The sequence below is a fragment of the Chelonia mydas genome, chromosome 24 (genome assembly GCF_015237465.2).
Source record: "Chelonia mydas isolate rCheMyd1 chromosome 24, rCheMyd1.pri.v2, whole genome shotgun sequence".
NCBI lineage: Eukaryota > Metazoa > Chordata > Testudines > Cheloniidae > Chelonia > Chelonia mydas.
The window spans coordinates 4,393,015-4,413,684 of record NC_051264.2 but is presented as its reverse complement, the minus strand read 5'-3'; the positions used below and the strand labels follow the sequence as shown (position 1 = coordinate 4,413,684).

The following is a 20,670-nucleotide window of genomic DNA, read 5'->3' as shown; positions in this document are numbered from 1 at the left end:
ACTGGGGTCGGGGCATTGTGCAAGCATCCGGCACCCAGGCAGTGCTGCGGGGACTTACCTGCTGACCACCTTTGATGCAGTCCAGCCACCACTTCCTTGGTCTTCCTCGGGGTCTCTCCTCCCATCCTCTCTGCCAGGCTGTCTTCACCAGCTCCCCTGCATTCATCTTCCCCAGGCCTCCACACCAGCCAGGTCCTGCTTGCTGGATTTTGTCAGCCACATCACGGACTTTGCTTTGTATCCTCATACTCCCATTTCGAAATCCGTCCCTTTGTGTGTCTTGTCGTATGCTGTAAAGACATCTCCTCTCAAACCGGCAAGCGTTGAACCCGCTTTCTCCATCGCCCGTGCCCCTATGCCGTACAGCATGGTGGGGGCCCGTTGTCCTATACAGTGGGGCTTTTTAGTCTCAGTGGCGTACACTCATCATACGCTACCCTTGAGATGTTGTTCTGCCCTCTTCCAGTGCTCCCCAATGTGGCCTGTATCTCGCATTCAAGTTCACCATCTTCAGCCATATTTACGTTCTATTATATGTTAGAATATATTATGAACTTACATTGATGTTATATCAAGTATCGGGGGTAGCTGTGTTAGTCTGTATCCACAAAAACAACATGGAGTCCGGTGGCACCTTAAAGACTAACAGATTTATTTGGGCATAAGCTTTCGTGGGTAAAAAAACCACTTCTTCCACCGGACTCCTTATTGATGTTATATGTAGCATATACACACATTTTTGGCGTATTTCACTTTGCGAACAGTTCTGAGATTTCAACCCGATTTGGGGCTCAAACAGATTTTGAATTCTTGGAATTTCCCATGGGATGGAAATTTCTTTTTTTATTGAGCCCTAAAAATAAGCCCAGGAGTGTGATTTGCATCCAGAGCTGCACCGAAGCCCAATTTCTAGCAAACGTGTCTTGGACCAAAGTAAATAGCAGCATAAGGATTCGACCTATTGGATCAGAGCAATAGTCCATCTTGTCTGGGGTCCTGTCTCCAGTGGTAGCCAGTACCATCTTCTTTGAGGGAAAGCTGAAAAAACCCCAGACTGGACAATAGTTAGCCCACAGGGGATGTATCTTCCTGACCCCTGCCAGGGTTTTGCCCTGAAGCATGAGGGTTTGCATCTAGATCTGTGCAAATAATGGATTTTTTGGTTCTCTGGCAATTCCAGACAAAAATTGTTTCAGGTCAAACAGAAAACAAATGTTTTCAAAATTTTTGATTAATCAAAAAGTTTTTAAAAAAAAACCAATCCTGTTTTAGTTCAAATGAAATGTTTTGTTTTGATTTCCACCATTTTATTTGGGTTTTAAAAATAAGATGAAAGGAAAGGTTGAAACAAAAAAGTTGCTTTGAGCCAAAAAATCAAAACATTTCATTTAGAAAATGTTCAAACAAAACATTTAGATTTTTTCCAAGGGGGGAGTGGGGGCTCTTTTTAACCAGAACAATTCAGCGAAACTGACAAGAACTCACACCATCTTTCTGGTGCTGTCAAATCTGCATTTTATGCCGAAAACAATTTCGGCCCCAAAATTTCACGGAGCCCGATTTGTATCCCTTAGAAATGTTCGGTCACGCAAACGTGGCTGTGTCTTTTTCCCTGTACAGAAGAGGGAAGGCACTGGAAAATCCTGTATTCCAGAGTGGGATATAGTGCTGCCATCTTTCCTTGCCATCTCACCCTTCCCCTTGCCCGACACGAATGAGCCCCTTCCTCTCCTGCAGCCTCTCTCTTTTAGGGCCAGGGGTGCTCGGCGTGGGAGCCTAGCTAAACCAGCTCATTTTAAATTTAATTCCATCCCCACCCTGAGTCAGAGCAAAAGCGACTTAATTGTTTCCTAAACCATCTGAAATAGACGGATGTCTATTCCGGCCTGGAATATTTGTCAGGTCAGCAGTTCTACAGGCTCCTTTGGCAGCTTTATCCCATCCCTGCTTTTTTCCCCAGAGTTGGAAGGGTTTTCCTATCATATAACTGAATTGTTTGCCTTCATTTTCATCTGATGATCACTGCACCCTGGGCTCCTGCAGGATCTGCTGATCTCAACGCTGGGGGAGGGATAGCTCAGTGGTTTGAGCGTTGGCCTGCTAAACCCAGGGTTGTGAGCTCAATCCTTGACGGGGCCATTTAGGAAGGATCAGGGGCAGAAATTGGGGATTGGTCCTGCTTTGAGCAGGGGGTTGGACTAGATGACCTCCTGAGGTCCCTTCCAACCCTGATATTCTATGACAAGCATTAAACACCCCAGACAGGTAGGCAAGGGATATATCTGTATAGGGGGTCACTTCTCTCCTCCCTGTGTAGGGACGTGGCAGCTGTTTCACAGCACTGCACAGGGATCACTCCAAAAGCACTGAAATGCAGCCACCTCTGGAGTGGAGGGTGGCAGCCGTTTAACATCCTGCAGCAACACTGCACAAGACTTTAGGACAGGAAGTGAGGGAGGAAAATACTGTGTCCAACTGAACCAGACAGGGCGTTTGCAGAATGTGATTCCCCTAATGCAACAGAGCCAGGACGCCACATCTCACAGTCCCATCGTCCCAACAGTGCCTTGACCACAAGTGGGCAGAGACTTGGGCTTGCATCTTACCTGACATCCAGCCCCCCCCATCCCCCCGCCAAACTCCACAATGGCCCATTCATTCTGCACCGATTCTCTGCCATCTCCTGAATCAGCAGTGACCGGCAGGTCTCCCGTCCAAGCCCTGACCCAACCAGTCTCTGCTCAGCTCATGAGATCACATCCTGAGTTAGTACATTTGTGGCAAAACGCTCAAAGAGGGGAAACCTGAACTGCACGTTCAGCAAGAGACGTGAAACCATAATTGGTAGCAAATGTTCCCCGCTTGGCCTGCGCGCGGCTCTCGGCCTCCGGGCTTTTTTGCTCCTCCGGGGTGAAATTCACCCCTGTGCCGAGAGCAGCTCAAAGGTCAAGCAAAGTGGGTGGCAACGCCCTCCTGAGAATCCCCCTTTCTCGGGGCAGAGCCTCCCTGGCCAGTGTGAAGCTGGAGTAAGGTCTCGGCTCCCAGAGCCTGGTGCAGGGGAGTGGATCAGGGACGTGGCTGCAGCACGCTGTGCTGTGGCTATTCCCTGTTCCCCAGGGCCCATAAGGAGCAGAATATAAAGTTAGAGCATCCCTGAGGCTGCTCTAACTGACACCAGTGGCCAGCCAGGCTCCTGCATGGCCCAGCAACCCAGGGAGTGCAAAGGGGGCTTATCTCCATGCAGGAGAATGGAGTAACTGGGAACCAGGCCCTGTGTCCTGACTGCTGAGCCCCATTGTCCCCCTTCCTTTCCACAGAGCAAACCCTGATGCCCTTGCTCAGTCACAGCCTGGGAAGGGAGCTCAGGATTTGGCCCTGTGTCATGACCATTTGTCTCTATCTTCCTCTGCCCTTTAATGGCTTTCCCATCCAATTCTCCACTCTTTCTACCCCGGCTGCCTGGCTGCGCCGCTCGTTCTTCTCTCTCATCACGGGATCATCTCATCCAGCTGCGTCTGATTAGCTTGTCCCATTAGACGTCTCTCCCCCTCCATGCCCGGTCTGCCTGCCTCGTTCCTTTGTTTCTCCTTTACAAGGTCCTCCAGCTCCCCCTTCCCTGGCACGATTGATAGGGCTCCCCCCTCGGGAACAAATCCAGCCCCTCCACCAGGGCCAGACCTTCCGCCGGAGGGAGCCCCAGCCAGCTGCCCAACAGGACCGATTCTCTTCTGGCAGCGCACGGCTCCGAAGCATCGCTGCTGAAATCAACGCATCGAACTGGAGAGAGGTGGCAGTGGGGCGGGAGCAGACTGAGGGACCCAAGTCTGATCTCCCAGGCCTCTGAAATCCAGGCCCATCTTATGCCATTCAGGGGGTCCGTAGCAGCTTGGAAGCGTGTGACCCTGGTATTACTGATCCTTGCCCTGCAGCAGGGGGAGAAATCCCAGCATCCTGCATTCAGGATGGTCAGCTGGCTCTCAGGTGAGAAGGCCCACGAGGTTCTGGTTCGACAGGAGAATTCACCAGGCTTTTAGAATAGGGTCGGTAGGGAAGGGGGTGGGTTTAAGCCCCCTTTGCGTCCCCTTTGCAGGGCCGCCGTGAATCTGGACAGCATTGGACCCGGAGGGAATGATGGAAGGTTCCACCTCGGAGACCATTGGTTACGTCTGTCTCTTTCCCTCTGCGTCCGTTGTTTCTGTCGCGCCTTTGGACTTCACGCTGCTCCAGCTCCCTATCTGTTACCAGGCAGTCTCGGCCTGGCTCTGTGATTGACAGACTCAGAGATTTCCAGCCCAGAAGGAACCACTGTGATCATCTAGTCCGACCGCCTGGATGGCACAGGGCAGAGGACTGCCCTGGAATAATCCCTAAGGCAGACCTATTAGAACAACGTCTGTCCAGTCTTGATTTAAACATCGCAACGGATGGAGAATCCATTCCCCTCCCCCCCCCCCCAGGTAAATGCAGGCCCCCATCAGGGAATCCAGCCCCAGGCTCCTGTTTGAAAGGCAGGAATGCCTCGGGGCTGGGGGCAATATGCGGCGGGGCGGGGGGGTGGGTACCAGGGCAGGGTGTATGATCCACTGCAGGAAGCTGATCACTGTAACGAAGGCCAGGTCTGCACTGCAGGCCTATGTCATTATAACCGCGTCGCTCAGGGGTGTGAAAAATCCACTCCCCGAAGCGACGGAGTTACGCCGACCTCAACCCGCTGTGCACGCAGCCCTGTCAGCGGGAGGGAAAAATGGAGTTTGTTTAGTCTGGAGAAGAGAAGACGGAGAGGGACCACAGTAACAGTTTTCAAGTACATAAAAGGTTGTAGGAGGAGGGAGGTAAATTGTTCTCCTTAACCTCTGAGGACAGGACAAGAAGCAACGGGCTTAAATTGCAGCAAGGGCAGCTTCGGTGGGACATTAGGAAAAACTTCCTACCTGTCAGGGTGGTGAAGCACCGGAATAAATTGCCGAGGGAGGTTGTGGAATCGCCATCATTGGAGATTTTTAAGAGCAGGTTGGACAGACCCCTGTCAGGGATGGTCTAGATAATACTTGGTCCTGCCCTGAGTGCAGGGGACGGGACTAGAAGACCGGGGAGCGGGATTAACTACACCAAGGGGAGAGCTCTCTCCAGTCGGGGTAGGAGCGCTTTCGCTTACGCCCTGCAGTGGCGCAGCTGTGCTGGAGCATGTTTAAGGTGTAGATCTGCCCCAGGATTGCTCCTTCAGCTCCACTGCAATCAGGGCTGTGGCTTTACGCTGAGATCAGGAGGTTCAAGTCCCAGTGGAGTTATAACGCTGGCACTGAGATCAGTGCCTGTCCCAGTCCCTCTGTTTCCTCCCGCCCGTACTCTCCCCAGTGGACTCTCTTTCCTCAGTTGTAGCTTTCTCTCCCCTGCGGGAGAATTGCGGGAGCAATGCAGTAGCTTGGGTTTGGACTTTTTTAAAAGTAAGGCTAGGCACGCTGTGCCTCAGTTTCCCTCTCTCGGGTGCTGTGTGTCTGTCTGCAGAGGGCTTGGAGACCTGGGTTGGGAAGTGCCAGAGATGGACAAAGACATTTTGATATTGACAAGGCCTCACATCGGGGAGCCCTGAAGCAGATGTTTCAGGGAAGCTGCCCCCGTTCCCACCCTTTCCACCAACTCCCTGCCAAGCTGCCCTCTGGGGTTCCCACCACGTCTGTGTCCCCGGCGCCCTGCCCAGCCGACCCTGTGCAGCGAGGCTTCCGCTGAGAAGCAAACATCTCCGCAGCATGGGGCTGTATTGGCCTATGTGACTCCGGACCCCGCTGCGATCCTGGCTGGGACTCAGGGCTGTACAGAGCCCCTGGCACAGGGAAAGGCACCGAAGAAATTCGCTGCCACCAGAAGCCTTCTCCGGTAGCCACATCCCCCTGCTCAGGGCTGCCCCAGAGCTGTTCTGTCCCCAGCCGAGGCCGCAGATGGGCAGGGTCGGCTCACGGCTGAATTGGAGCTTTCACAGAGCAGCTGAAAGGCCCCCCCACCTCCCCGCCCCTACTAGGCTGAGATTGCTGGCGCAGGAGCCCTTCCTCTCTGTTCACTCGGCCCCTGCTAAGCCCCACGTAGGCAGCAGCCACTTCCGGCGCCCATGCCAAGCGCGGCCGCTGGACACTCCGGGCCAGATCCTCGGCTGGCATCAATCAGAACAGCTGCATTGGCTTCACGATGGTGTGGAGCTGCCTCGCCCCAGCTGGGGACCTGGTACATGGGCTCCCATCCAGTAAGGCTGATTTGTGCCACCTGGGGATCTGGCCCATTGAATCCAAAGGAGTGCTGCTGATTTTCACCAGGCGGGGATCTCACACCATTCAATATCTGGATTCATACACTGGGCTTGGCCACAGGCTCCCTAGGTGAGCTCAGGCAAGTCTTTGTGCCTCAGTTTCCCCACATAGAAAAAGGGGAGGTTAGGGTTCTGACCCACCTCACTGGCTCAGCTCAGCAATGATTGTGAGGTGCTTTGATCCAGGGGGCAGGTAAGAGCCTGAAGGGACTAGCTTCTACCCGGGGCAGGTTGGGGCTGCGAGCCCAAGGCACTGTTGTGCCCCGCCAGCCCCACCGAGGAGGTTAAGCAGCCTGGATCAGTGCACAGCCATGGTCAAAGGGGGCTGGAGGCTGCTCTGTGTCTGATGGGAACGCGGGCAGGCTGATTAACTTTGCTGCCGGCTGGGGTTTCTGCTTGATTTAGGAGTGGGGCAGGATGGGGAGTTAAATCCGACCTCCCAGCCCCAGAGTGGAACACACTCACAGTGCGCTGCTGAGCCCCAGCGTTAAACCAACGCTCTGGGGGGCTGGGACAAAATAGATCCCAGATCCCAGCCCCTGCCTGGGTCAGCCCAGACTCTCAGCCCCTTAGCAAATCCTTGGTAGGTGGAACTGGGGGCCTGGGTCACTCTCTCTTCGCAACTTGGGCCGGGTGTTTTGTGTCTCTGTTCCTGCCCTTGGGATAGGGATGGGCGGGGATGGGGGCAGGCGGTGGGTGACTGGAGCTTTAAGCCATCTGAGCGCTCCCTGGGCCTGAGCCTCCATTACACTAAAGCCCTGTTTCTCCATTCTGGCCGTGTGAAGGGGCTGACCCTTTTACTCCCCCTGGGGCATTAACCCCTGTAAAGGAGTCTTGGTGTAACTGAGAACTGGGCCTCCTGTACTCTGCAGCTCCGCAGGGTCCTTCCTGGGTCCCTGGGATAAGGTAGAGCAGCCTCAGAGCTGCTCTGATTTACGCTCTGCTTCCCTTTCTGGCCCTTGGGAAGCAGTGACTACCCATAGGGCCATGCGTTCCAGCCATACCCCCAACATGCTTCACACCAGCAGCTGGGAGCAGGGCCCTTAGGCCAGCTCCATGCCCACCAGGGAAACCCTCTGCACAGAGGGGATTCTTGTGGGTGGAAACAGCCTCCTTTAAGGCCCCTTTACACTGTGGAGCAGCATGTAAGAGAATCAGGCCAGCTACCACACTGGGTGTAAAAAGCATTACATCCACCTTGCACTGGTGTAACCAAGGTGCAGGCTGATGGAGAATCAGTCCCAGGGGGCCAAATCCAGCCCTGGGGTAAGCAGGGGCATTGGCCACCAATGCCAGGAGCTGGAGCTGGCCCTGGGTTTCTTCAACAAGCACAGCATCTAAGTGCATGTACTCTCTCCAGGGCATCTGTAACAGGCACTGGACAGGCTCCTGGTCTCCCATGAAGTATCCCTGGCTCTCAGCTTCCCCTGCCACACCCTGTCCGTGGGTCCCCTCCGGGTGGGGAAAGCCCGGGGTGGGTCTTTTCAGCTGGTGGGGCATTTGTTAGTCTTCCTTTGCCGGCAGGATTTTGGGATCAGCTGGGTCTCTCTCGCCCTCTGTCCCAAACGGGGATTTGAACCTCTGTTTAAGTCTCCGGCCGGCAAGATCCTGGGTCGTTCTCCTGCAGGGGAATGGCAGAAAGCAAAGTAGGGTGAAAGAAGATGAAAGGGCACAGGAAAGCTGCAAAGGAGGAGAAGAGGCTGGATGGGTACAGCCCTGCTGCCGCTCTGCTAACTCAGCTGTGAGCGTCTAGGGCCTCCTGGTGGCAGAGAGGAATATTTAAGGCTCAATTTCCCCATCGCCTTCTGCCTTGTGCTGTCATTTACGCCCATGCAATGTGAGGGTGTGATGCGCCGCTGAATCGGGGGGGGTTGCATGTCTGTGCGCAGGGTGGATAAAAATAAATGATTTTTTTTTAAATCAAAAAAGTCGGAATTTTTTAATTTAAATCGGATTTTTTTGATAAAAGGCTTTTTGAGGAAAAAACTTTCTAAAGATAGTTTTAATTAAGATACATTGTAGCTCAAAGATATCTCCTCATGGAATAGGGATTATAAATTCTAATTCTATAGTATGAGACAATATATTCATGTAATGTTTAAGAAAAGTTTTGTAAATGAGTTCCAATAGTTAGTTCATGGATTAGGGACCCAATCTTATGGGGTTCCAGGGGCTTCTGTATAGATTATTTTGGTTTCATTTTTAGAAGGGACACACTGTACATTTTAAAGTGATTTATTTTGAAAAATTTTCAGATTAGTTTTACAACTATATCAGAAAGTGAATGATTGTTTGGTTATTTCATTTACCAAAAATAATTGAAGCAGATATTTATGAAGTCATTGGGAGGTGAACTAACTCCAGTTCAACAGGTCAATCATTAATATTTGGAGGATTTTCTTGCCATGCTGTGTTAGGAGGAGAACATCACCAGACAGACATTTACATTGTTTTATTTAACTAAACCAACAACGTTATGTGTTCTGGATTTTTTTTATTCAACAGCAAACATAATATTTTAACAAAACTAGCATATGAATGTTTGAAATAGTTAAACATTCACGTTTTTTTAAAAATCAGGTTTGTCTTTGTTAAAATTGTTTTTAAGTAAAATAGTTAAATGAAATTTTTTTTTTAATGCATGTTATCTCTGGAGACACAAATCCACAGTTTGAGAACTGCAAAACTAAGCATCTCTGATGGTGTCTTCTAGACTGAGCACTGTGTCCCATTGGATAGATAGAATCACCGAGAGCCAGTGCTTTTGAGTTTCTACGTGAGGTCTGGTAGACAAGGCGGCTCTGAGTCCACCATCCCCATCACATCTCTGGCAGCAACCCCCAGGGCACGGAAGGCAAATCAGCAGCATCTGTGAACTCTGAGTAATATCAGCCTCCTAGCAGGGCCCTGCCATGCACCTTGGCTTCAGTGACTCCGGTCAGGAGTGGCTTAGCACAAGTGTAACTGACCTCGCAAGCTGCAAGTCCCAACAGCTCCAACCAAGTGCAAAAGTTTGGATCTGAAGAACCACAGGGGCCTAGTTGCACTGTGTCCGGTGCTGGTGTAAACTGGGAGTCATTAATTGACTGGGTGGGAGAGGCAGTGCGGTGTAGTGGGTAGAGCACTTACTGGACTGAGATCTGGGTTCCCGTCTTGGCTCTGCCACTGCCCAGCTGGCCTTCCTTGACTCAGTTTCCCCTCCTTGTTTACCTTGGACTACTCTTTTTAGGACAGAGTTGCTGTGTTTTTGGTAAGGACCTGTCTTACTTAGAGACACCGAGCACTCTATTGACATCAGTCATATGGAACGAGGCGCTCAGGCCCGGATCCGCAAACGTATTTAGGTGCCTAACTCCCCTGGGAGCTACATGCCTAAATACCTTGGACAATCTGGCCCACAGTTACCGCAGCGATCAGCTCCTCTCTTTCAATTGTCTGCGTCAATTGCTGCAGTTCCCTCGGAAGGCCTGTCTGTGTTTGCCCCTGTCCTCGGGATCAGCATCCAAAGCTCCGCTCGCCCTTCCAATAAAGCCACATGATGTCAGCCCCAGACAGGGCAGAGGCAGCTGGCCTCTGGGTTACATTCCTTGCTGAATACTTCATAGAGCAAACAGGACTTTTTCTCTGCACCCGCTCGCTGCCATATTCCAGAGTCTGTCCTGCTCCCAAACAAGACAAGCTGGATCCTCAGCTCGTGTAAACGGGAGTCACTCCGTTCTGATCGATGTCGGGCCCAGCACTGTTGTTACTTGCATGACACTAGCACCCAGAAGCCCTGACTGACATCGCGGGCCTGCTGTCACAGACACTGCGGGAGAGACAGTCCCTGCCCCAACGAGGTTACAATCTGAATAGACAGGACAGATGAAGGAAGGATTATTTCCCACCCCCGCTTTCTACCACTGGAACTCAGGAGAGCCGGGTTCAGATCCCGACTCCGCAACAGACTCCTGGCGTGACCTTGGATAAGACACTTCATCAGCCCTGTGCCTTAGCTGGGGGTGACTCCTATAAGTCATTGAGACGCGGACTTTATCCACCTGTTATCTCTTGTCTTAGGCATAGCGTGCAAATCCCTGGGCCCAGGGGATAGCGCACTGGTCTGGGAGCTGGGAAATCTGGGTTCTCTTTCCAACACTGCCGCTGGGTGACCTGGGGCAAGTCATGCCCCCGCTCGGTGCCTCAGTTTCCCCATCTGTAAAATGGGAACAATGATACTTGCCCTCCTTTGAAAAGTGCTTTGAGATCTATGGAGGAGAAGAGCTGGGGACTGTGGTGATTGTTTCTGTGCAGCACCCAGCCCAACGGGGTCCTGAGCCAGGCCTGGGGCTCCTTCATTGCCTCGGCCTGGACTTGAACCAGCAGCAAAAGGTACAGTTCCTGGTTGCACATCACCTGGACCAACTAATCTCTCAGCTCATGAGAGCGTCTTGCATTTTGCTTCCACAGTCCCGTCCCCTACTCCACCTCTATCAACCCCAATTCCTCAGCCATGTTTTTCCCAGCTATAGCCTCCTCCTCGTCTGCACAGACCCATCTCTCGACGTCTGGAGCTCCGGAGATGAATTACAAGCCCTTTGGGCCGGTCAGAGCCATCCGTATCGCTTAATGGCATTTCAATACTGACTCACTGAAATAAACCAGAGATCAGGGCAGCCAGACAGGATGTCTGGCGGAGATTTGGTGGAAACTCAAGGCGCTGGAAGGAGGTTGGTGAGGGACCAGGGGATGCCCAGAGAAGGCTCCTTCTCGAGTGAAGAAAGCGGTGGAGGGAGGATTGCAGGGAGCAGCTTTTGCTGCATTTAAAGCAGAGGATCTTTAAGTAGGACTGCCCAAGCAGGCCCAAAACCAAGGAAGAGGGAGCCCATCCCCGAGGGGCTGGCTTTGTACATTTCAGAGATGGCTCGTAGGAAGAGAGTAGCCCCAATGCAGTGCACTCCCGCCACACCCCCCATTTCCTCTCCCCTACGCTGGGGGCTGGGTGGGTGCAGGGTAGGGTGACCAGATGTCCCGATTTTATAGGGACAGTCCTGATTTCTGGGTCTTTTTCTCACATAGGCACCTATTACCCCCCACCTCCCGTCCTGAGTTTTGATACTTGCTATCTGGTCAGCCTAGTGCAGGGCTCTGCACCAGCCGGGGAGGACCCCTGCATGGGGCGGGACTCTCAGGGGGGATTGTTTCAGCCCACTTTAAGGCCCCTTGATCGGCCTAAAGGGACGTCGCCATCAGCTAACCAGGACAAGAAGGATGTCGATAAATGGGAGGGGGCTCAGAGAAGAGCCCCGCGAATGATTAAAAGCTTGGCCTGATCATGAGAGACACAGGGAGCTCTGTCTGTTTAGTGTAACGCAGAGATGGTTAAGGGGCTATGGTGGATTTTCCTGCACAGCAATTTTTAAATCCGGATTGGATGCCTTTGCTGGAAGGTCTGCGCTGGTTCAAACAGGACTGAATTCGGGCACGGTCTCTGGCCGGTGTTATACAGGAGGTCAGACTAGAAAATAAATCGAGCCCAGTGGACTGACATACATGAGAGGGAGAATGCTATTCCCCGCAAAGCCTTTTGGGAAATCTGACTACCTGCCTGTATGTCCTCCTCCTCTTCAAGCCAGGAGGAAGAGTCAAACTTTTCTCTGTTGCTTTCCTGAAATCCCGTTCGCTTCCCAGGCCGATCTCTTCGGACAGCTCGACAGCAGAAGGCTACTGTGAAGTGGTGGGGGGATGGGACAGGGACCAAAAAAAAAAGAAAAGATGGAAGAACCAGAGAGCGAATGAGGAACTAACAGAGCTAAATGTGTATCTGCGGGGCGCAAATGCCAAGCAGGGAGACGGGTTGGTAGAATGGCACAGGATGGATAGAACGAGGAGCGTTGGGTGAAATTAACCGACGACTAAATGTTAATAATAATCCCTAGCTCTTATATAGCACTGTTCATCCGTAGATCTCAAAGTCCTTCATGATCTTTTAATGTATTTATTACATTAGGCAACCTTAGCTCTTAGTGTCTGCAATCAACTCCCAAGGGAAGTGGCAAAGCTTCACGGGTTTAGACCATTTGAAAATTGGACTGGGCAATGCACTGTAAGAAATCACTGATTCTGCTTGCTGCTGCCCTTCCCTGTGCCTCAGTTTTCCCTCCCACCCTGTGTCTACACAGGCTCTCGCTGTTTGGGTCAGGAACTGTCTCTCAGTACATGTATGTGCGGCGCCTAGCCCAAGGGGGCCCTGATTGCGGCTGCAGCCTCTAGTTGAATTGTAATGCACGTACATAAATAACGGTCTATAGATGTGACCTAGTGGGAGACCAGGGCGCAAATCCAGATGTTTGAACAGCCCAGGAGGCAGGGGGTGGGCTTGGGCCCCATCCCTTGGTCAAACAAGAGTTGTTTTTTCCTCTCCTTTCTCTAAGTTTTCTGGGGCAAACCCTCTCCAACCTTGATGAGACAAAATGTCCATGAGGTCTCCAAAATGTGATTAAGGGAGGGGAACAGGGTTTTAATTGATGGGTGGGTACCTCCAGCTTCCATCTACGGTGCTCTGCCTTATCTGTCCCAGCAGAGGGCAGTGTTGATTACCTATGGGAAAGCAACCACTCAATGCCCAGTTATGCTTTTGTTTCCATGTGCAAATTTCTTGTGTTCTTGAATTTTCACTTTGAGGGATTAGCAGATTCAGGATACACCTGACTGTAGGAGATACACCTCCCCAAGTGTTTTGACCACATGATCCCCCTTCTGAAATCCGTACCCCCTTCTGAAATCCGTACACCGATCTTTGCAATGGTCTCTGTTAGATCTGGGAGAGGATTTGGGTTGTTTGGTTCACGTGGAAATGTCTGTTGGTAATTGTAACAAAATCTTCCAGGGTTTCTTGGCAGCACTGAACATTTTTCAACACTGAACAGCAAACAAAAAATGAAAATTCCCTCCCTCCAAGATGAACTGTTTGAAAAACAAAAATGTTTTTGGCAAATGTTTTGCAGTTTTGGGCTGCCCAAAACCAAAATTTCTTCCAGGTTTTCAATGGAAACCCGAAAAGATTTATAGACTCATTTAAGTTCCTGACCAGCTCCACTCGTCTCTGTCTCGGTGCTACCAGCATTGGAAGATCTGGATGGAGAGGAATTTGCAGCTGGATGTTGCTGGGATGCACAGTATGGGGGGACAGGCTTTTACTAGGGATGAGCCCTCTCTCTGTCTTTTTTGCTGCAGGGGCACCCAAAGTTTGCAACCTAGAGCCAGGCCAGCCACTGGCTGGGAGGCCCCAGGTCATGCCTGGTTTGCATGATACGGTGGGGCCCAAGATTCCCTCATCTTTCCTGTGCAGAGACCTCCCCACAAATCCCAAAGCAAGTCGCTTGCAGTGGTTGCAGGTCCCAAGACACAAGGGACCATTTTGATCCCAGCTGAACAATGGACCACCCCTGCTGATTGAGGGTGGCCACGTCGCTGCGGGTCCTGGCGTGCATTGACCCTTTCTGCTGCCATTGGGCTCCCTTGGCTCTCCAGCTATGCCCTGCAGCTTTCCCAGTGGCATCCACCTCCCTTCCCTAGGGAACGCTGTCTGGTGGGCAAGCTCAGCCGCCAACATCAGGTGCTCCCAAGATCACAGTCTGCCAGGCTTATGGCACATGCCCAGCCTTAGGGCTTCGAAGGCTCCCTGCTTCCCCGGGGGCACTGTGGCCGAGGAGACGGGATTTGAAGAAGCAGGCGGTGGCTGGGAGGGAAAGCGTGGCATGAAGGCCTTGTCAGCCCAGGGTGGGATCTGTGAATGGCCTTAATCCTGCCTGGACCAGAAGAGCGGAGTGGGGATTCTGCCGCAATTGTTGGGGAACCTTTCTCCTTCCTTTCTTCCCCCCAGCCCCCGTAACAATCCCCGCCACTCCCAGTAGCTGTTTCCAAGCAACCCCTTTTGATCTTCTTGTGCCCAGAGACAGGCAAATGTTCTAGGATCCTGACGGCTCAGAAAGCTGCTCCCGTTCCCTGCTGTAAGAGGCCTCTGTCGCCCTGGGAAGTGGGGGGCTGACGGGGGGAGGGGCTCTCCACTCCAGAGGCCTCAGGCAGCTCCGGCAATGCTGCAAAGGGGGTAGAGTTTCAGAGGCTCGGAGGAGCAGTTCCGAACTGGCGTGGCTCGAAGAGATGCGGAAGCGCAGAGCTGCGGATCCTCGGGCTGACTCGAAGTTCGAAGGGGAAAGGTGCTAAAGAATAGTATCGACCGATCCAGCTTCGCGGCCTTATGAGATGAATTCCCTGTGACATTTGCAAGCCGGACTTTTTTTTTTTAACTTTTTTTTTTGTGGCTAGAAGGATTTTTCTGAGTTTGGGGGGGAAAGAATGTGCAAAGTAATTAGGATACTTAGGGATTTGTGTTTCCAAAGAGCTTTGCAAGCGTGCTCAAGCTTTTCTAGCAGCACACATTGTCCTCCTTTTACAGAGGGGGAAACTGAGGCACAGAAAGGCCGGTAAACTAGTAGCAAAACCAGGAATTGAAACCAGAACAGTGCTCTATCCACTAGGCAGCACTGCCTCCTTAAGAGTATTGATTGGAGCCAAATTAACAAGGATGATCCTGTGCTTAGATCCCTAGCCAGGGGTCTTGGGAGACCTGGGATCCCATGCACTCCCTGGGTGAGCTTGGGCAAGGCATTTAGTCTTTCCGTGCCTCAGTTTCCCCATCTATGCAATGGGGATAACAGCAGTGCCCTGCCTCAGAGCGGCATTGTGCAGATAAACACCTTATGCATTATGGCAGCGAGGGCCAGATAAGTCGCTGGAATGGAGAGATGAATGGATTAATGGGTGGGCTGGTTGAAATATGAGACTGAAATTTGAAAATAAAATCAGGGAAATCATCAATGAGGTTTTTCCCGGGCAAATGTTTGGTTTTTCTTATTATTTCAAAAAAATGTCAAAGTTTAGGAATTAATTGAAATTTTTTTTTTTTTGAAAAAGGGAAACAACTTGGAAAATGGCTCCCAATTTCCTCCCACTTTGTTTTGCCCTGCTCTAATTAGTGGGTATTTTGTGTGTGTCTCTCTCTCTCTGTGTATACACGCATGCACTACTGTTCTTTCCTCTCCATGTCCAGTGCCCTGTGTGAAATGAGTCTGCTGGATTCTCAGCCCTGTTTCCAGCCTTAAGGATTTTGTGATGTGGGCGCCACCTTAGCGCTAACACTTCCACGGAGAACTTCTCCCCTGACTTTTCCCCCTTTAAATCCCCGGGTTGTTACAGTGAAATTAATCTATGTGCAAAGGGCCAGTCCGGGCCTGTGGAACACTAGACCACTAGAATCCAAGCCCCTGGGCTTAAATGGGGATTCGGTGGTGTGCACCTCTCACGTCGGCCCCTCTGCAGATGGGCGAGTTTCAGCTCCTGGCCACTTGGGAACAATGGACTAAGGACATTGACAAAGGCATGAGTAGCTTATTATGATTATTAGCTTTACTGTAGCATCTCTGATCCGGGCTCCATTGTGCGAGGCACTGTACAGACATATAATGAGCTACCGCCCCTGCCCCAGAGGACTTGCCATCTAAACAGACAAGCCAGTCAAAGGGTGGAAGGGAAAACAGGCAGAGAGAGGGGACTTGCAGGTGTCCAGACTCCCCGCCTGTTGCCTTGTGCACTCTGCCTCTTTTCATATCGATTTCCCGCCACCCTCCAGGCTTTCCTGAGCCTTCTCTCCTACCTGGGGCACCCTGGCAGTTTAAGCAGAGCCCCTGCTTGGGGCATGCTTAAGCCTCTCCATCGGCGGTTAAAGTGTCTCGCTCCAAAGCGGAGTCATGCATCTGGCACCGAAGGGATTTTGCGCCCTCCCCAGCCAGCACTGGCCAACTTGCCTCTCAGAAATCTGCATGGGCTAAAGCCATCCCAGGCAGCAAAGGGTTAAAGCCCACTTCATGCTCTCACTGACTTTCAGGGGCCTCCCACTCCGCTGCCCTGGAGTATGAATAGCTCTGCTCTGTTCCCTTCCCAGCCACTTGCTCCCTTGCGTTTCCTCTCCGTCCAGCAGACCACGTTCTTGGCAAGCAGCGCTGGGAGTGGACCAGAGCATGGAGGGCTTCCTGGCAGCCCGAGCCCTAGGGGAGGAATCTCTCCAGATGTGGGACCTCAACAAGCGTCTGGAAGCCTACTTGGCCCGGGTCAAGTTCCTGGAAGAGGAGAACGAGCTGCTGAGAGCCGAGATCCTGAGCGCGAAGGACAGACCGGCGGAGAGCTCCTGGAGGTGCAAATACGAGGAGGAGCTGAGTGCCTTGAGGGCGACCTTGGATGATGCCTTCAGGGAGAAGCACGCAGCGGAGCTGACCAGAGACAACCTCTCCGAGGAGATCCAGCATGTGAAAAGCCGCTGCCAGAAGGAGCGGGCGGCCCAGGAAGAAGCTAAGAAGCAGCTGGCCCTGAGCAAGAAGGAACTGGAGGAGGAGAGACGGGCTCAGATCTGGCTGAGGGAACGAGCCACCCAGCTGGAGAAGGAAGTGGAGGTACTGGTGGAAGTTCACGAGGAGGAGAAAGCTGGGCTGGAGCAGGAGATGGCAAACTTCTCCCAGAGCCTGGAGAACTTCCGTGCTGTGCCGGTGGCTTTCCAGCCCGTGGAGGTGGAGGACTACTCCAAGAGGCTCTCGGAGATCTGGAGGGGAGCGGTGGAGACTTACAAGAGTGAGGTCTCCCAGCTGGAGAGCTCCTTCTGCCAGGCCAAGGAGAATCTCTGGAAGGCGGTGGAAGGCAACCGGCAGAACCAGCTGCACCTGCAGCAACTGGAGAAGGAGCTGGCTGGGCTCAAGGCACGGAAGGGGATGCTGGAGGAGAGTCTCTCCAGGCAGTGGCAGGACCAGAGAGGGGAGGCCGAGAAGTTCCAGGTGGGTCAGGGTTCTTCTTGCAGGCGGGCATGGGGGTGGGGAGAGCAAACACCCTGCTCTTACAGAGCCATTCGGTCCCTACAGACAGCTTGGTGTGCACAGGACTCCTGGAGTGATCTGGAGTGGTTAGAATCAGGGAGCCTGCAGGTCAGGACTCCTAGGTCCTATCCCCATCTCTGGGTGGGAATGTTCTCCAATGGTTAGATCCAGGGGTAGCGGGAGGCAGGACTCCTGGGTCCTATCCCCATCTCTGGGTGGGAATGTTCTCCAATGATTAGATCCAGGGGCAGCGGGAGGCAGGACTCCTGGGTTCTATTCCTATCTCCAGTAGGGAAAGGGAATGTGCTCTAGTGGTTAGAGCCTGGGGGGACTGGGAGCCAGGACTCCTGGGTTCTATGCCAGGGAGTGTGATTTAATGGTTACATCCAGGAGGAAGTGGGAGGCAGGACTCCTGGGTTCTATTCCCACCTCTGTGTGCCTCACCAGTAAAACCAGCCCCTGTGGATCGGAGCCTTGCACCAGCTTGTGTGTGGGTCAGTGACTAAGGTACAGGCCTGGAGGCCCAGGCTGCCGGGTCCTGCACCTGGTTTTACCTCTGGGTCATTCCCTCTGTGTGCTTCTGCTTCTCCCTCCCTAACAGTGGGACAATGATACTTTCCTCCCTGGGGCTGGGAGAGTCCAATTAACATTCACAGGGTGGCACTGATGGGGCTGGGAATGGGACACAGTCCGTGAACTGGACGTTGGTCGAGCTCTGCGATCAAGAACAAGCGACTAATGCAGCCGGGAATCGGGGCTTTCTTAGTGTGTGACCATGGGACTGTCCGGTGTGGGGGTGAGGGGAAACTCCCATCAACTCCTGGAATCAGAAACAAAAGCGTGTGGCAAGCCCCCGGCTTAGCCCTGGTTTTGCCAATCTCCATGTATGGAGCATATGTGGATGTTTACCTTAACTACTAAACTGACAGGTACGTTATGCATCTTGCTTTAAAATCTTGGATCACCCACGTTCACAGGGAGTTGGTCCATAAATGAGCCCCTTAGAACTCCTGTACAAATCAGCGTAACTGATGAGTTTATGAACACAGCTTCTGCTTTGTTCAGTTGTAGATGATCAGTTTACTACTCCGTCTAGTCCTCATCATCACAGTATGCAAGTTAGGCTCTCACACTCTGGATAAAACATTACCCCAGTTATTGGGCTCGTCCCTTTCAGAACGAGAGGGAGGATACAAACGCCAGGGGCCTGGCATGCCAACTCTGGGGGAAGAGTTTTTCCAAGCTTTCTGAAATGAGAGATGCTTCGATTGCTTAGCGTTGCTGTCTAGAAAAAAAAAATTCCTCCCACCGCAAAATCTCTGTGGAACAAAGGCAGCTGCAGTCTGCAGTGAGCATCTCAGATTTCTGGGATATTTTGAGCAGGAGCCAGAATCTGGCTGCTTGGAAAGCAGGAGTAATGCCATTGCGTTTATACCAGTGTAACTAGGATCAGAACCAGGTCCAACATACCAGGTTTGGGATCCAGGAGGTTGGCTGAGCTCCTGGAGCTGTTTCCAAAATTCAGATCTTGGGGCAGATTTCAAACACCCTCAACGTACAGAGGTGTGTTTGGGCCACGAGGATTTCACGTGGATTCGTTTCTGGTTTGGAAGTCCAAGGGCCACATTCTGATCTCAAATACACTTGTGCCAATCTGCAGGAACTCTACTAACTTTAATGGAGTTAGGGCCAGATTCTGATCTCAAATACGCTGGTGTAAATCCAGAGTAACCCTGTTGACTTTAAGGGAGTTTCTCCAGATTCACGAGACTGGAATCTGGCCCAGTTTCACAGTCCCAGCTCTTCGATTCTCCGATCTCTCCTGCACCCCCATGGAGAATGCTTCGAAATGAACCCCTGCTGACAGAGGGCAGAGCTCATTTGGAAAAGAGATCAAGTTGCCCGTGGCCTGCATATGCCCCCATCATCTTCTAGTCCCAGTTGTCCTAGCAGCTGTTTGGTTCAGGTAACTGTGGTCAGACAAGGGGAGGGGAAGAAATCTCGCCTGACTTTGTAGCGCGGAACAGCTGCAACAATAATTCAGTGGAGAAGGGATGTCGCTGGGTTTTTATCAGCATGGAAAAGGGTCAAGGAATGCTGTGAAAGTTCAGGGCTAAATATTACTAGGGGCCGCTGATATGAAGAGCCAGGAATTCCCCCCCACCCTGCGGCCCTCAGCCTGGTGTGTGAGAGACTTCAGGGTGGGAGGCTGTTTCATGACGGAGGAATGGGGTTAGAACCGTGCAGGGGGAAGCTGACCGGGGTTTTTTTTATAGCCTTCCTCCTGCTGGGATTGTAGTAGCAGATTTCTACCCTACTCACTCTCCCCTCCCCTCTGGGATTACTGGCTCCCCCAAAACACACCTGAACCCCCACAGCCCGGCTTCATCAGCAACCTAGCATTCCAAGCCAGTTCTTTCTCTTCTCTTTCTTCTCTCACTCTTCTCTTCCGCCTTTCTTTTCTCTTCCTTGTTTTTCACTCTCACTCATCTTCCTTCTCTACGTTCTTTCTTTTTCTTTTTTAGGATCTTTCTTTTCTCTTTCTCCTTCCTCCCGCTCTTCTTTTTTTTTTTTTTTTCTTTCTCATTCTTCTCTTCAGCCTTTTTCTCATTCATCCTTCTCTTCTCTTCCTAATCCATGCGTGGAAGAATTTATTTTAGGTGCTTCTAAACCTACTGCTGTAGTATTTTCTAATGCCTCTGAGCAAGAAACCACTGGCTCTCTGGTTTGCCCTGATGCCCATGGGGGAAGGTGTAACTCTCAGCAAGATGTTGGTGTCACTGGATCAGGGGGTCCGGCAGCCTTGTCGGTTTCACATTTGGGGCAGAACCTGACTGGACCAGGCAGCATGTCTCTTCCCCTCCCTCCCCCACCCCATTGGATTGGGGAGGAAGAGATCATTAGCGATGAGTTATGGTCCCCTCATTCCTATCCCTCGGGAAGGAAGGGTGAGTGATTATTTCCTGTATGGGGAAAGGACGGTGAGAAATCTGATAGGAGAACTTGGCTTTGGACCAGCGGCTTGCATGCAAACCACATCCCAGATTGCACAGGCGGGTCCAGTGCAAGCGAAGAGGCACATGGGAAACAGCCATTCGAGACAGAGGAGCTATAAACTGAGCTGGGGAGAGGGCTCGCTGGAGGTGTTTCAGGGCATGGGCTCTGGCAGCTACAGGCATGGGGCCTAGAGGGCTGGTTACAATTGGCACCAAGACACCTGGATTCTACACCCTGCTCTGTCACTGACCTGCTACATCATTGCACCGCTCTGTGCCTCAGTTTCCCCACCCCTTGTCTATGTTCACTGGGAGCTCTTTGGGGCAGGGACTGTCTCTCATGCTGTGTGTATAACCCAGAGCTGGTCCAGACTTTGAAGTTGTTTCCATTTTGCAGGGTTCAAAATGGAAATTTTTTTATTCCCTCTCCCAACAAATTTTTCCAGTGAGACTCTGTGACTTGTCAATGGAACAG

The 20,670-nt window shown here is 52.0% G+C and overlaps 1 protein-coding gene across 2 annotated transcripts in view; it reads left to right on the top strand.

Annotated features, from left to right (window-relative positions):
• Positions 1–20,670, top strand: part of NES (nestin) — a 61,186-nt gene that overhangs the window by 22,567 nt on the left and 17,949 nt on the right. The window contains exon 1 of one of the 2 annotated variants that reach the window (XM_007064593.4): positions 16,233–17,160. The exons of the other annotated variant lie outside the window; for it this stretch is intronic. Within the exon in view, the coding sequence (XP_007064655.2) occupies positions 16,357–17,160 (804 nt within the window). The 5' untranslated portion in view covers positions 16,233–16,356. Of the gene's footprint in view, positions 1–16,232; positions 17,161–20,670 lie in introns of those variants that run through there. 2 annotated transcript variants of the gene reach the window in all.